We start from the raw sequence: 15,159 nt of genomic DNA, 5'->3' as shown, positions 1-15,159 counted from the left end.
GTGCTGCTGTTGTCCATAGGGGCTGGCTGGGCTGTGTTGTGCTGCTGTTATCCACAGGGGCTGGCTGGGCTGTGTTGTGATGCTGTTGTCCATAGGGGCTGGCTGGGCTGTGTTGTGCTGCTGTTATCCACAGGGGCTGGCTGGGCTGTGTCGTGATGCTGTTGTCCATAGGGGCTGTGTCCACTCAAGTCTATAGGGGCTGGCTGGGCTGTGTTGTGCAGTGTCCCATAAAGGCTGTAGTCCTAAAGGGGTGCTTTAGTGTTGTCCAGAGGGGTGATCTGTCAATCAGGGGTGCTCCCCCCAAGTGCAAAAAACAATATATTTTTTTTCTGTAATTGTGAATGTCATTTGCTTTATATACACATGAATACCCTGTCTAAATCTACTTCTTACCAGTGTATTATTTCCTACTCATCATTTGACTTTTTTCCTCCAACACTATTTACCTAGTCTCTTCCACTACCTCACCACCATATCACACTAATTGTCTGCCTCCCCTCTAATTAGCTGCATCCTCTGCTGTGCTTTCCTGCCCACATCCTGCTTGCTCTCCTGCCAACTTTCACTCTCCCTCCACCCTGAGTCAGCCACCGTGCCTCCTCGCCCCTGCCCCATACCAACCATATACACCGGCTTACACCTTCCCCTTAGATCTAGCCCACATGCCCTCACCCAGACAATCTCATCCACATATCCCCCGTCCCCTCCCTCTCATTCTCCTGTGCTCTCTGGAACACCAGATCTGTCTGCAATAAACTGCCTGCTATCCACAACCTTTTTATTTCACTCTCTCTAAATCATCTTGCCATCACCGAAACCTAGCTCTCCTCCTATGACACTGCCTCCCCCGCTGCACTCTCCTATGGGGGCCTCGCCTTCACCCACTCTGTCAGACCTGACAACCGCCAAGGCGGTGGAGTGGGCATCCTCTTATCCCCCAACTGCACCTTTCACATTATCCCACCTGAGCCCTCCCTTTTTTTTTCTCCACCTTTTGAGGTACACTTTATCCGTCTCTTCTATCCCATTCATCTACCGTCCCCCAGGCTTTCCCACCCAATTCCTTGACAACTTTGCTGCCTGGCTTCCCCACTTCCTCTCTGCTGACCTTCCCTCTATAATCCTTGGTGACTTTAACATCCCTATTGACATCACTAATCCTGCATCCACCAATCTTCTTGCTCTCTCCTCCTCCTTTGGACTTTTCAATGGATCTCCACCGCTACCTACTGTCTCAGCCACTCCCTTGACCTTGTCTTCACCCATCTGTGTGCTCTCTTACTTCTCCAACTCTCCCTTCCCCCCTTCTCTGACCACCATCTGCTTCCTTCACTCCACTCCTCCACTCCTCCCTTCACCCAAAGCCACCATCACCAGACGCAATCTTGAGACTCTTGACCCTGCTGTCCTGTCCTCATCACTTGATACTCTCCTCTATCAACCATGGCCTGCCCTAATCAGGCAGCCTACTTCTACAACATCACCCTCACTTCTGCACTTGACTCTGTTGCCCCCACCTCCTCTGTCCCCCTCTGTCAGTCCAAACCTCAACCCTGGCACTCCAAACTGACCCGGTTTCTCCAAAAGTGCTAGCACACAGCCGAGCGCCTCTGGAACAAACCTCGCTCTCTGGCGGACTTCCTTCACTTCAAGTTTGTCCTCTCCTCATACAGCTCAGCCCTCTCCCTCACCAAGCAATCCTTCTTCCGGTCGCTCATCACCTCTCAGTCCTCCAATCCCCGCCGCCTTTTTGGTACTATCAACACTCTTTCGTCCCCCCCTCCGTCCTTCCCATCCTCCCTCACTGCATTTGACTTTGCTTCCTTCTTCTCTTCCAAAATTGAGGCAATTCGTCACAGTATTTCCTTCAATCTCTTTGCTGCAACCCTACCTCCCCTGCCATCCGTACCTCCCGGCCATCCCACCTTGTGCTCCTTCAGCCCCACCACGGGTGATGAGGTCCACTCCCTCATCTTCTCCTCACCCCCTTGACCCCCTCCTTTCTTGCCTTCTACGCTCCCTCTCCTCCACTGTCTGCTCCCACCTTGCTCACCTTTTCAACTTATCTCTCTTCACCGGCATCTTTCCCTCCTCATTCAAACATGCTCTTGTCACACCTACTGGTATACTTTAAAAACCCAACCTTGACCTGTCCTCACCCGCAAATTACCGCTCCATTTCTCTTCTCCCTTTTGCCTCCAAACTACTTGAGCGGCTTGTCTAAAGCCGCATCACCAGCTATCTCTCTAACAACTCCATCCTTGATCCACTTCAATCTGGCTTTCGCTCACTTCACTCCACTGAAACTGCCCAGGCCAAAGTCACCAATGACCTGCTTGCAGCCAAATCCAGGGGCCACTTCTCTCTGCTCATCCTCCTGGACCTCTCTACAGCCTTCGACACATACTCTTCTCCTCTGCACCCTTCAGACCTTTGGCATCTCTAACACTATCCATGCCTGGTTCACCTCTTACCTCACCAACCGCTCCTGTCAGTGTCTGCCTCTGGCTCCACCTCCCCCCCCTTCCACCCTTCCCATTAGTGTCCCATAGGGTTCTGTCCTGGGCCCGCTGCTCTTCTCCCTGTGCACCTCTACACTAGGAGCACTTATCAGCTCCTTCGTCCTCCAATACCACCTCTATGCCGATGACACGCAACTATACCTCCCCTCTTCTGAGCTCTCCCATTCTGTCCTCTCTCAGGTATCCAGCTGCCTCTCTGCCATCTCTTCCTGGTTGTCCGAGCGCTCTCTGAAGCTCAAAATGGACAAAACCGAATTCATCATCTTTCCCCCTAATAGAGTCTCAACTCCATCCAATCTCGTTATCACTGTTGACAACACAATCATCTCCCCTGTCCCCCAACTTCACTGTTTGGGTGTCACCCTTGACTCCACACTCTCCTTCACCCCCCACATTCAATCTCTGGCACAATCCCGTCAGTTCCAGCTACGCAACATCGCTCGCATTAGGCATTTCCTCTCCCAGAATGCTACCAAACTGATTATTTATTCATTCATTAATAATTTCTCAGCTTGACTACTGCAACCTTCTCCTTACTGGCCTCCCACATTGCCATCTTGCCCCCTTCCAGTCTGTTCTCAATGCTGAAGCTAGACTTATCTTCCTCTCCCGCTGTTCCACTTCTGATGCTCCCCTCTGCCAAAACCTTCACTGGCTCCCATTCCCCTACAGAATCCTCCTTCAAACTCCTCACCTTCACATACAAGGCCCTCTCTAACTCTACTGATCCCAACATCTCCAACCTAATCTCCTTACACACTCCCTCCCGCTCACTCCGGTCTGCCAATGACTGTTACCTCTCCTCCACCCTGGTTACTTCATCTCATGCTCATGTCCAAGATTTTGCTCGTGCAGCCCCCCTCCACTGGAATGGGCTTCCTCGCTCAATCAGGCTCTCCCCGACCCTGCAGAGCGTCAAATGTGCACTGAAAACCCACCTGTTCACCAAAGCATACCCTTCCACCACATAACCATGTTACCAGGTCTCTGTCCCTGACAATGTATAGAGGCCCATGAGAATTTACATTCTCGAGTGGGGTGAAAAGACTGCAGGCTCAGGTGGTTTCATTTTGGGTATTAACTAGATGATGTGGCAGTGTGAAAGGGACTTGAGGCTATATTTATTAACATTATTTTTACTAAAATAAAGTGAAAAAGGGTGTTTTCATACCCTCTTCACATTATTTTAGTATTGCCTAAAGTTACTACAGGGCAATTGGAGTAGAATTCGTAAAATTCTACTCCATGCCCTAATTATCACTTATTTTTAGTAATCAGATCGCATTTTCCATCATTGTAATGGGAAATACGATCTGCCTGGTAGTTACTAAAAATAAATTGTGAAAAAAATACCGGGGAAGCCCTGTGATAATAACGCCACCTGGAGGTGGCATTATCCAGGATCTCTCCCGGTTACTGGACTTCTGCTCTGCTCTAACAGGCAGAACAGAGCCAAAGTTACTAAAAATAAATTGTGAAAAAATACAGGGGAAAGCCCTGTGATATTAAAGACACCTGGAGGTGGCGTTATCCAGGGTCTTCTCCAGTTACCAGACTCCTGCTCTGCTCTAATGGGCAGATCAGAGCCCGGAGCCGGCCCAAGTGATTAGCAGTGGGGTCTAAACAGACCACAAGCTGATCACTGCTAAAAAAAAGAAAAAAAATAGTAAAAAACCCCTCTTACCTGAGTCCAGAGACCAGTGATTGGGGCTCCCATGATGTCCTCCCTCTGGTCAGCTGGTCTCCCAGCCTGCACTGGTGCCCGGTCATCACCTGAGTCCCAGTGCAGTATGGGATGTCCTCCGTGGCTCCGGTCAGCTGACATCACCGGAGCACCGATAACTGCAGGTAAGTGTATTTAATGGAGGGGGGGTCGCAGGGGTCCATGATCACGGGGGGGCGGGGCTTAGCGATGGTCGGCACTTGTCACTATATTTTTTGCGAAAAAACCTTGATAAGGCTGCGGAGGGGATTCGCAGAGACAGAGCTTTATCGCAAGCTCTGTCCCTGCAAGGGATTTGTAGTAATCCCTTTGATATTGCCTGAATTCGTAATGAGAATTCAGTCGGTAATATCACACTACAATCTGCATTACAAATGCGGATTGTAGTAAGTAGGGCCCATGGAGAGTAATGAGAGAAGTAAAGGTACATAGTAGTGAAGCAATTTGTTGAGGTACCATGATGGTGTGGTGGTAGACCATTCTGGGAAAGTACAGGAAGAGAGAAGATGGGGAACTCATGTAGAGTGAAATCCTGATTATTAAATGGAACCCTAGAGTTTCTGGACAAACGTTGAACTATTAGTTATATGGTGTACAGCAGTCATTCCCAACCTTGGCTCTCAAGGCACACTAACAGTCCTGGTTTTAGTGCTATCCATGCTTGAGCTCAGATGTTAAATCAATCTAACTGAGGTTCTAAGTAAGTCACCCATGGCTATCCTTTAAAACCTGGACTGTAGGTGTGCCTTGAGGACCGTGGTTGGGAACCCTTGGTGTACAGGCTTGATCTGGTTATATGCTGTACAGGCTTGAACCTGGAACCTAATAGGCTGTGTTTTAGTGGTTGTGCCTGGTACTCTTAACATTCTCATAGGGTAATGCCTAGAAAAATGTTAAGGGCCACGGTAGAGAGCCCTGGTAGTAGTAATAAATTGCTAACCTTTTTAAGATGTGGAGAGAGGCAAGCTGCAGTGATATACTAGGGTCCAGTGAAGACAGTAAGTGAGCCAAGACAATTCAGAGGTTACAGGTCCCAGGAAAAAAAAACTATTATATCTTGACTCTGGAAACCTCTGGGTGGCCCGGAGCTTGGAGATGCCTGTTGCTAAGCAGTTTAGTAGGAGAGCAGTTTCCTTCTGTGTTAGGAATTTAGTTTGCCAGCCGGGTAAGGCTGAGTAATAAGCACATAAAGTATGCACACCTAGCCAAAATCGAATTAGTTTAACAATTTTTAAACTGGTCCTATACAGATCAAAGAAACAAATCATTGATGGAGTGAATTATTATAAAAAAAATTTTATTCAGAACACTGCACATACAAGTTCCTACTGTTGTTAGGAGTCATAAAGGTATACATAGTACTGGTAATGGAGATGGGGGGGGGGGAAACAAGTGTGAATAATACCCCTTTTACATCACCGCTATATCTTGAGTTTTTGCCGTGTTAGCCTGGACTGCTGCCAGATGTAAAAGGGTCCAGGGTTGGGTTCCCGGGTCGAGTGACCTGGCAGTCCAACCTGGGTAGTATGCAGGCTTTAATACGTGAACAACCTGTGTAAACTGGTAACCAGGGTCAAATCCAGTTTACAGGATGGAGAGTTACGGATTTTCCGGCGCTTGGAGGTGATATCCTCTCCAAGCGCTGGCAGACCAGTTCCACTTCACACGAGTGCAGTGTGGACGGCGCCGACCCGGGAATACCCCGGGTCAGCGCCCCGGTCTGAAGGGGATCTGTCCTGGGTCTGACTAAGTTTGGAACCAAATACTGGGTCAGACCCGGGAATTTAGTGTATAAGATGTATAAGAGAGCAGGAGTTTGAGTTAAACTGAATGCAGCCAATTTGTGGATTTAAGTCACTGAATAAAAACTGCATTACTTGAATAAATATTTAATGGCATTTAGAACCCAGTTTTTTTTTTTTTCTTGTGTTAGTCTATTAATTCTCATACTTGCTAAAATTTAGATCATGGGTTCTCAAATACCATCAGCAGGTCATGTTTTGTAGATTTCTTTAATAATGCACAGGTTAGTTGATCTACTTTGCTGGGTCAGTAATTGTCATCTGCTTCCACAGACAGAAATCCTCAAAATATGAACTGTTGGGAAAAGTTAATGGTCTAGGTTGAGATTCACTGAATTAGATTGTTAAACATTTTAACCGCTCATTCTTTGTGGTTTTAATTTAGATTCCAGTCCCGGACCACAATATGAATATGTGGATTTCCCTGGATATGGTGTGGCAATTATTGTGATATGTGGACTCATCATCCTGATCTTTCCTGCCCTGGTTTATATGGTATTTGTATAAATACTTACTTTTACATACAACTGCTTAATTGTTGACTGAAAATGGTATTATGGAGAATTTTTACCCTAAAATGACATTTGGAAACTTGTATTGCAAGTAAGATATTGGTTCCACCTTAAATTTATTTTTATGAAGGTTGGATTTAAAACTTGATATCCAAAAACCTTGTTGCCATAATCTCTACCTATTTCATAGCTGCTCAATTTTGTTCTTCTCTCAACTTTCAAGTAAATAGTTAACCCTTTTGCTGTGGAGTGGGGCTTGTCCTCCCATATATACAGCAACACTGCAGAAGCCAAGCTCCACTCATCCTGTGCAGCAAGGGGCAAAAGAAAATTAAAGTAACTTGCCCCCCACCTCAAGTGCGATTATGCCACTTTTGAGGTCTCTGTGATACTGTCTGAGAGTATCCGAGAGTGCCGTCGTGTGTGTGTGTGTGTGTGTGTGGGTGGGGGGGGGGATGGGTAAATGAATGTGTGTGTGTGTGTATGTGGAGATATATGTAGATAGAGATTATGGACCCCTTCCCCACTAAGTCCTGCATTTCCCCTGAATATGATGAGCACTAATCTCAAAAAACCCTTAGCAGTGAGTCCAGTGCATTGCTGACTGTGAAGCCCCTACGTGTAGACCCCTGAATAGTACTGCTACTTCTGTTTTGCCCAGCAGCTGCTATCTGACTCCCTTTGATCTGTGTACTCACCTGGATCAAGAAAGCATGGCCTGCCTCTCTCCACAGTTGCCGGGGGCTCTTTGTGCCGTGGTTTGTCACATCTCCTGTGGGTTGATCAGCTGCAGAAACAAGCTGGTAATCATTGACCCCTTTTACTAGTGTCTGCATTTTTGCCTTCCCGCCTGCAAGTTCTCTTCACACCATCTTGGTCACGCAGCTTTCTGGAATAGTATGAAGAAGTGATTTGGCTTGTTGTGTACTCCTGCTGTCTGAAGTAATTTGTTTCTCTTATTTGAGTCCTTTAAATGTGAGGTTCGGGTGTATGTGAACTGCCATGTGGAGAATGCCTTTGCCCTCCATCTGACATTGTCTCTGCTGGGGATTGTTGCGGCTGCTCAGCTTCCACCACTGCTTCTAACTAACCTGGGCCTGCTCTGCTGACAGTTGCTACAACCTAAAACCCCACAGTCTTCCCCTAAGATGATAATTATCTACTATTAGTAAGTTAGAGATTTCATTTCTTCAAGAAATGCAGAAGTTCAGGAGCAGAGTGGCAGAATATGCATATCTAATTAGGAGGATACCACAATACTTCTTAAAATGAAAGTTTCTTCTCTTGAATCGTAGATTGCTGCAGTTGAGCTGAAACCCTTCAACAAAGAGGGGTGACACTACAGAAATTATGAACATTTTGTGGGGATAAATGGCTAGTCCAGCTGTGTTCCCAAAAGGCCTTCATCACCAAGTTTACTATGGAAACAGCCCAAATAGTGCTCTCTTCTCCATCTAGGCTCCTCTGAGCACTTTTATAACCAAGGTTTTTCATTAGATACACTATCCTGAGGTTGACGCAGTTGCAAGGCACTATGGTATTAAACTACTAGTGTTTCCAGACTTCTCTGTAGATGTTCATAAGAGCCATGGGCAAAAATTACAAGATAAGAGACATTTGCTGGGGTTGCAGCTTCCATACACTATAGCCATTTCCTGAACGGTCCCGTGGGGTTGCTATTGCTCAGTTCTTTGAAACTCTTAAGGGGCATACACACTAGATGATAAAACTGAACGATAACGATATCGTTCAACGATGTACATTGTCGGCACCCCCACCGGTGATGTTTCCACATACACACATCGTCTAGTGAGTATGCGGCTTTAGATGTTCCAACTAGGTTCCTAACTTTGACTCTTGGCAGATGGAGCGCTAACAGTGCCTGCTCTCTTATGGATGATTTTATTGTCCGACTCTATAGATGTGGTTATAGGTGGCAGCGGTGTGTGATGGATGTTTGTGCATATGATAACTTAACCAGACTGAGGTTTATTAACCAGGTAGAATGAGATGTTGAATAACCGAGTTAATGCAGTAAGTATACAATGTACATAGCAGTTCTACAGATCCAGCCAGAAATGTGTGGAGGTTTAATACAGGTGGTGTGCTGTTTAGTGAGACACAGCTGCACTCACACAGTGGTGATACAGTGGCACTAGCAAGGACTCTGGTGTAACCTACCCTCTCTGCAAATGAGGACGGAGCTGGAGATGTGCAGACAAGCCGCAAATGCACAGTAGCACATCTGATTGGCTGGGTCCGGAGGTCATGGTGACGTGGCTCTGGCAGTACTCAAACAGGTTTAACTTAACTTTCTTTAATTTGTTCAATTTGATGCATGTGCTGTTGTACTCCATTTTTAATCTATGGACATAACTATTATTTTTTTTCCAGGAGTTTTATGGCCGTGTCTATTCCTCATTTGCAGTTTTTTCAGAGCTGGCTGGTACTTGAATGGGTTTTCTATTTACCTGCATTCTGGTGCTAGTAAAGGTTTTTAGTTGCCCCTATAATGCTTGCCGAGGTGGATACTGCAATTTACTTTTTTTTTTTTTTTAATCAAAATGCCCTGGGGTCAGATGGGATTCCTGTGAAACTGTGTAGAACACAGGACATTCTATTATTCTATGTCCCTAGGCTCTTTGATACTTTTAATCCATTTTATGACTCCAGTGAGATCCTGCGCTCATTGTTATCTATAAGCCTGGGAAGCATTCGCTGTATTCAAGCTCATTTCAGCCCCTCTGGTTTTTATTAAATTGACATTATTGTGTCCTTAATCTCAAGCTATGTTACTTGTTTAACCAGGCCGGTGACCAGTGTTGTCCCAAATGTCAAGCTCATCTATGTAATTTTTGGAATTTTTATGGGATGTGGTCAGATGTATTGCCAGTACAAGGGGTTTGTTCCCTTGGCTTTACCATCTGCCTATATATTCAAGTAGCATTTATCCTTAGTAGTTAATGATACCCCTCTTTGTCTACTGTGCTCATGCTGGTGAAAGTCCTAATTGTGATAGCATGGATAACAGCTGCTACCCCTACTATTTGGCAGTGTATTGCACTGGTGAAGGATAGTGGGACATGACCATTGTGCCAAATCCAATCATATTTAAGGTATCTTCTTAAATAGGATTGGATTGGCACAGGTACAATTCAGTTTACTCCCTTCACAGAGCAGATGAGTCATTTGGCTGGTCTATTGGTATAGAACTATAGATGCATGGTAGTCACTGTGCTTTGTCATGTTTATCCTACAGTATTACTAGTCTTCCTTTTGGTTTTCTCACTTAGGGACATATTTACTATAGAATATCTGTATTATATACCTTGGTTTATAATACATATAATATCTGTATTATATACCTTGGCAAATAATATTCATCCCCGGATTTAAAATGGAGGGGAGATTGCAGAAGGTTGCCTCTGTCCCACCTTTTCTGACAGGAAAGCACCCACAATTGAATATATGGGGACTGTTATGCTGTTTGGTTTTACCAAGCTCTGGAATGCGTAGCAATCTGGAGCTTGACCCCCGCCACTAACTCAATCTGTGGCTTTAGTCTATAGAAACCTATGGGCTAATCTAACAGATTTTTCAAGAGATTGATTCTTTGGATCCCTCTCAGTTGGCCTCCAATAACGCATGCAATGGCCACGCATGCGCAGTATGTGCAGTGGACCTAAACCCAGAAGCATAGTGATGGCTTAAGCCTTCACTCTAAATATATAAAATGAGCGCTGAATAAAATGTGTATATTGCATCTATATAGAGTGTTGTGTATTAGGCATCTAATATGGCATATTTTACCGGGCCCAATGTTTATAGCTCTTTTGTATATGGATTGGGAGCCCGGTGCTCAGTGTGTGTCCGGGTATTCTTAGCCAATGTTGGATGGTACAGATGTCTCTGACTGACCCTATGGTTTCCCTACTTCAGTCTCCATTTCTGGCTCCTCCTCTCCGTACTGCGGCCTCTGGACTTCGGTCAGTGAGTCCAGCTGCAGACGGGCTGCCGAACAGCAACTGATGACGTCACTTGTAGCAGCGCTGTTCTCTGGTTCTTGTGTGCATCCAACACGTTTCATACCTCTGGGGTACTTTTTCAAGGATATGGGTTGTCACACTCACTGACTTGTATTTAAACTAAGTAAAGTTTTATTGTTAATTTAAAAAACTCAAATGACCAACCGGAAGTGCATAAAAAAGCAACAAACATAAGCTTGTAGATAACATTCCATATATACAGTATAAATAAAGGTATAAAATGTATAAAGGAAGTGTGTGTGTGTGTGTGTGTATATATATGTATGTGTATATATGTATGTATGTATATATATATGTGTATATATGTGTATATATATATATATTATGGTGCAATGGTCTCAAGAAGGCATTCAACTCAATGTCAGCTTTACTTAATAAATGTCTGAATTACAGAAAAAAATACGGGCCATATTAAAGTGAATTGCTATCAAAAGTGGGGAGTGCTTAAAATTTAAACTCTTTGATTTACTTAATTCTAAGGAAAGCATAGACTTTTGCTAGCCATACACTGGAAAAGGAAATTGATTCTTGGTACTTCATAGTTGCAAATGAATATCGAGCAGGGGGGCTGACTGGCAAGCATTTGGCAATAAATTTCATTATGTTCTCTTGTAGTGCTTTAAGACTAAGATGTTTGGCCACAGAAATAAAGCCACTATTCAACAGCATCATGATCAGGACAACCAAAGTCACCATTTTGAGATGGATAATCGGGCATTTAGAGCATCCATAGAGCAGGTGAGAATGGATTCAGATGAAAGTAATTGATTTGGTACCTATCAACACCACTGATTATCTGTGTCTTGCACTAATAATAGCTCACTATATTTGTAGTGGCTCCCACCTTTTTCATTCTATGGTGTTAGTACTGTAGCTTAAAGCTTAAGTACAGTATATCAACCTTAAATTCAATTTCAATGTCCTAGCTGTTGTCAATTTATGGCTATTTAGGGCTTTTATTGGTATGGCTCACAAGCCAAGCCTTGTCTAGATGTTAGTCTCTGTATCTGTCTCTGCAGTTAAAATGTACTGACATTTCAAATTAATGATGACTGAAGCACATATGGTAGTGTAGGAGATTAAATGTTTTGATCAAAATATGAACAAAACTCTGCTTTCTTTCATGAGATACACATTTGCAATAGTGGTGGCAAGTACTGACAATTGTTTCTGTAAATGTATAAAATCTCTACCTTATGAGATTGTATATGTTTGGTGTTCCTATATAGAACATACCACTGCTCCTATTTTCTGGACGTAAAAGTTCATCCTTCCTCCTATCTTACATCTGTGTCCTGGGGTGGACCATTGATCTCCCCTCAATCCCCTCCTCAACCAATCTTGCATCTCAACCCCCGTGTGTGTGTGTGGAGGGACTTGTAACAGACCTGGGCTGGCTGGCAGGAACTGACTGTATTTAGCACGCAGCTGCCACTAAGAGTGTGATATATAATATATATATATATATATATATATATATATATATATATTCAAAAAATTCAGCCTGCACTTTAATCAAAATGCAGCTGCACCCTTCAGTAAGTCCTCTGTTAGTAGGACTACTATAGTATAAATACAACACAGTTACTGCTGGGGCGCTTCAATCAGACTCTAGAACATTGATAGTCTTTATTCCTAATGTTGTATAATACAGTCCCTTCAAGGCTTAAAGGTTCCGATTCTTTTTCTCTTGGAGATTAAAATCACCGATATTCGTGCTTGTTTTTCAGAACTGGTCAAATGAGTTTGTATAATGGAGCTTGTTTAACATCCTCCTTGAGGTTCTATAAAGATACCCTCATACCAGAAAACACCCAAAATAGGCCCAAAGGCCAAAATTAATAATAATTCATGGTCATTAAAATAGACTTTTATTAAAATTCCACAATTGTAGATGGACCGAAGATCTTACATGAATCAGATATGTCAACAGCCACTACATAGATAAAATAGATTCCTCTACACCTTCCAATGGAGGGAAATGTTTTAAGTATAGTATCCACCTTTCACATAAACACTGTTTCGTTTTTTACCAAGACTTCTTCAGGGGTAGATCTCAGAATGAACTTTCACACACATGATCTTAGTATGCCAGTGTTCTATGCGATTCTCAGAATCAATATGACCTCACAGCTGATATATATATATATATATATAACACTGTCATACTAAGATCATATGTGTGCAATTTCATTCTGAGATCTACCCCTGAAGAAGTCTTGGTAAAAGATGAAACATGTATTTATGTTAAAGGTGGATACTATACTTAAAACATTTCCCTCCATTGGAAGGTGTAGAGGAATCTATTTTATCTATGTAGTGGATGTTGACATATCTGATTCATGTAAGATCTTCTGTCCATCTGCAATTGTGGAATTTTAATAAGTCTATTTTAATGACCAGGAATTATTATTCATTTTGGCCTTTGGGCCTGTTTTGGGTGTTTTCTGGTATGAGGGTATCTTTATAGAACCTCAAGGAGGACGTTAAACAAGCTCCATTTTACAAACTCATTTGACCAGTTCTGAAAAACAAGCACGAATATCGGTGATTTTAATCTCCAAGAGAAAAAGAATCGGAACCTTTAAGCCTTGAAGGGACTGTATTATACAACATAAGGAATATAAAGACTTTATCATTGTTCTAGAGTCTGATTAAAGCGCCCCAGCAGTAACTGTGTGTATATATATATATATATATATATATATATATATATATATATATATATATATATATATATATATATATATATATATATATATATATATATATATATATATATATATATATATAATGTGTGTGTGTGTGTGGAGAGAGAGAGAGAATCGAATTTTATACTCATGTGTTTTGGTTTTGTCCATCATATATCTAATATTGAAGTTAATTTCTTTTCTTGTTTTCTGTGCAGCATTAACCAGGTAAATACACCCTTTTAGGCATACAATATTGTATTTTACACTATTTATGCCTTTCTTGTTTTTTTTTTTTTTCCCTGTATTAGGGGTAGTTATACATACTCTGCTTGTGAAAATAACTCTAGGATTAAACCAGGTAATTGGAACACTTGCTATATTGGAAATCTGCTTCTAACAACTGATGTTTGCATGTTTTTTTTTCTTTCCCCCTTCCCCTCAAATAGCCGTAGTCTTGACTTCCAGTGGATTTTAACTGGAGCAGATATATCTGTGATGTTGAAGCAGCTGTGAAACGTGTTGGAGGTAGCGGTGTTTTGGAGCCGTTCGTGTACTGGCCGCTCTCGGCTGGCATTGCATACGCTGTACACATGGTAAATACGGTTTGTGAATAGCGCTTTACGTATTTCAAAAGAGGAATTTTTCATATTTGGACTCTCTTGTGTTGGCAACAGAACTTGAAAGAAAAATGCTGTGAAGCTACTTCCATATATTTTGTTTGGCTGCCGTGGATGGCATGAAATCCTAGCTTTTGCTATTTCAGTGCTGAGGACTATAGAAATACACACAATGCACTGGAAAGAATATCCTTCACTTGCTGTATGAAAGGTGTTCTGCACACTGGTGCATCAACTATTCTTATATTTTAAGCTGCCTTCTATCTTCTAAACAGAAATGTTTCTTTTAAGGAAAAAAAGGTTGTCCATTGCCTCATGCTGTAAGGTTTAAGTAAAAGCTTAATGAAAATAGAAAATGTACTGGGAGAACCTTCTACAATTTATTTACACTGCAGAGTGGACAGAGACCTGTGCCGCTGCCCAGGAGATGATTGGCAGTACTTATCTAGATGTATATGTTTTGTTTGAATTTCCTTTAAGATCATCTTGTAGCAGTGTATTCTGAACATGAAAGCCGAAGATATTTGATGTTCACTGCTTGAAAGCTAGGGGATCATTAAAGTTCTTTTTCTATTGTCAATCCTCTGGCCATTCTGCCTGACCCAAACAACTTCGGAATGTGCTGCATAAACTTGTATGATACAGAGGGATTTACAGATTACTGGTGGTGGCATATGAATAGGTTTTCTTCTCACCAGAGATGGCATTTTCTGATTTTAACATTTAAATAAATGGTGATTGGTGAATTAAATAATTCAAGTTTTGTTTCATTGTATTTATTTCAAAGAATGATGTGTGGTGCTTTTTATTGTTTTCTATCCTTTTTGAAGGCATTTTGAACTGAAGTTATACTAATTACATGTGAATTGCAAGACTTGGAAGATAATAATAAAAGACCGCTTTGAAGCTAGGTGCACAATTTCTAGTATATGCACTAGTGAATTATTGATCTAAACATTTTTCTGTTCTAAAACATCACCACGGTGACATTTTTAAATAAACTATGGGCAGTAATGTTGGACAGATCGGAAATGCATACACACTTCAAAATGTGCATGATCCGGGCTCATTGTTTTCGACAAATGTCATGCAGCAGGTATGATCCAATTATCTAATACGACTGCTTTCAGATTGATAATCAGCCTTGAGATGATCAGACCAAGCAGCCAAAAATCAGCTGATTGGCCTGATTATTGCATAGTGCAGTGATTCCCAACCTTGGTCCTCAAGGCACACTAACAGTC

The 15,159-nt window shown here is 42.6% G+C and overlaps 1 protein-coding gene across 3 annotated transcripts in view; it reads left to right on the top strand.

Annotated features, from left to right (window-relative positions):
• LOC148540394 (uncharacterized) overlaps positions 1 to 14,679 on the top strand; it is a 70,881-nt gene extending 56,202 nt beyond the window's left edge. For 2 of the 3 annotated variants that reach the window (XM_088445846.1, XM_088445839.1), the window contains exons 11-13: positions 6,433 to 6,542; positions 11,221 to 11,343; positions 13,745 to 14,679. In XM_088445846.1, the coding sequence (XP_088301972.1) occupies positions 6,433 to 6,542; positions 11,221 to 11,343; positions 13,745 to 13,750 (239 nt within the window). In that variant the 3' untranslated portion in view covers positions 13,751 to 14,679. Of the gene's footprint in view, positions 1 to 6,432; positions 6,543 to 11,220; positions 11,344 to 13,606; positions 13,657 to 13,744 lie in introns of all 3 variants that reach the window. The other variant, XM_088445854.1, reaches the window with a different exon arrangement.
• Positions 14,680 to 15,159: the final 480 nt, after the last annotated feature.

The sequence above is a fragment of the Taudactylus pleione genome, unplaced genomic scaffold, assembly GCF_031769625.1.
Source record: "Taudactylus pleione unplaced genomic scaffold, aTauple2 ptg000019l, whole genome shotgun sequence".
Lineage (NCBI taxonomy): Eukaryota > Metazoa > Chordata > Amphibia > Anura > Myobatrachidae > Taudactylus > Taudactylus pleione.
This window is presented reverse-complemented; position numbering and strand designations above follow the sequence as displayed.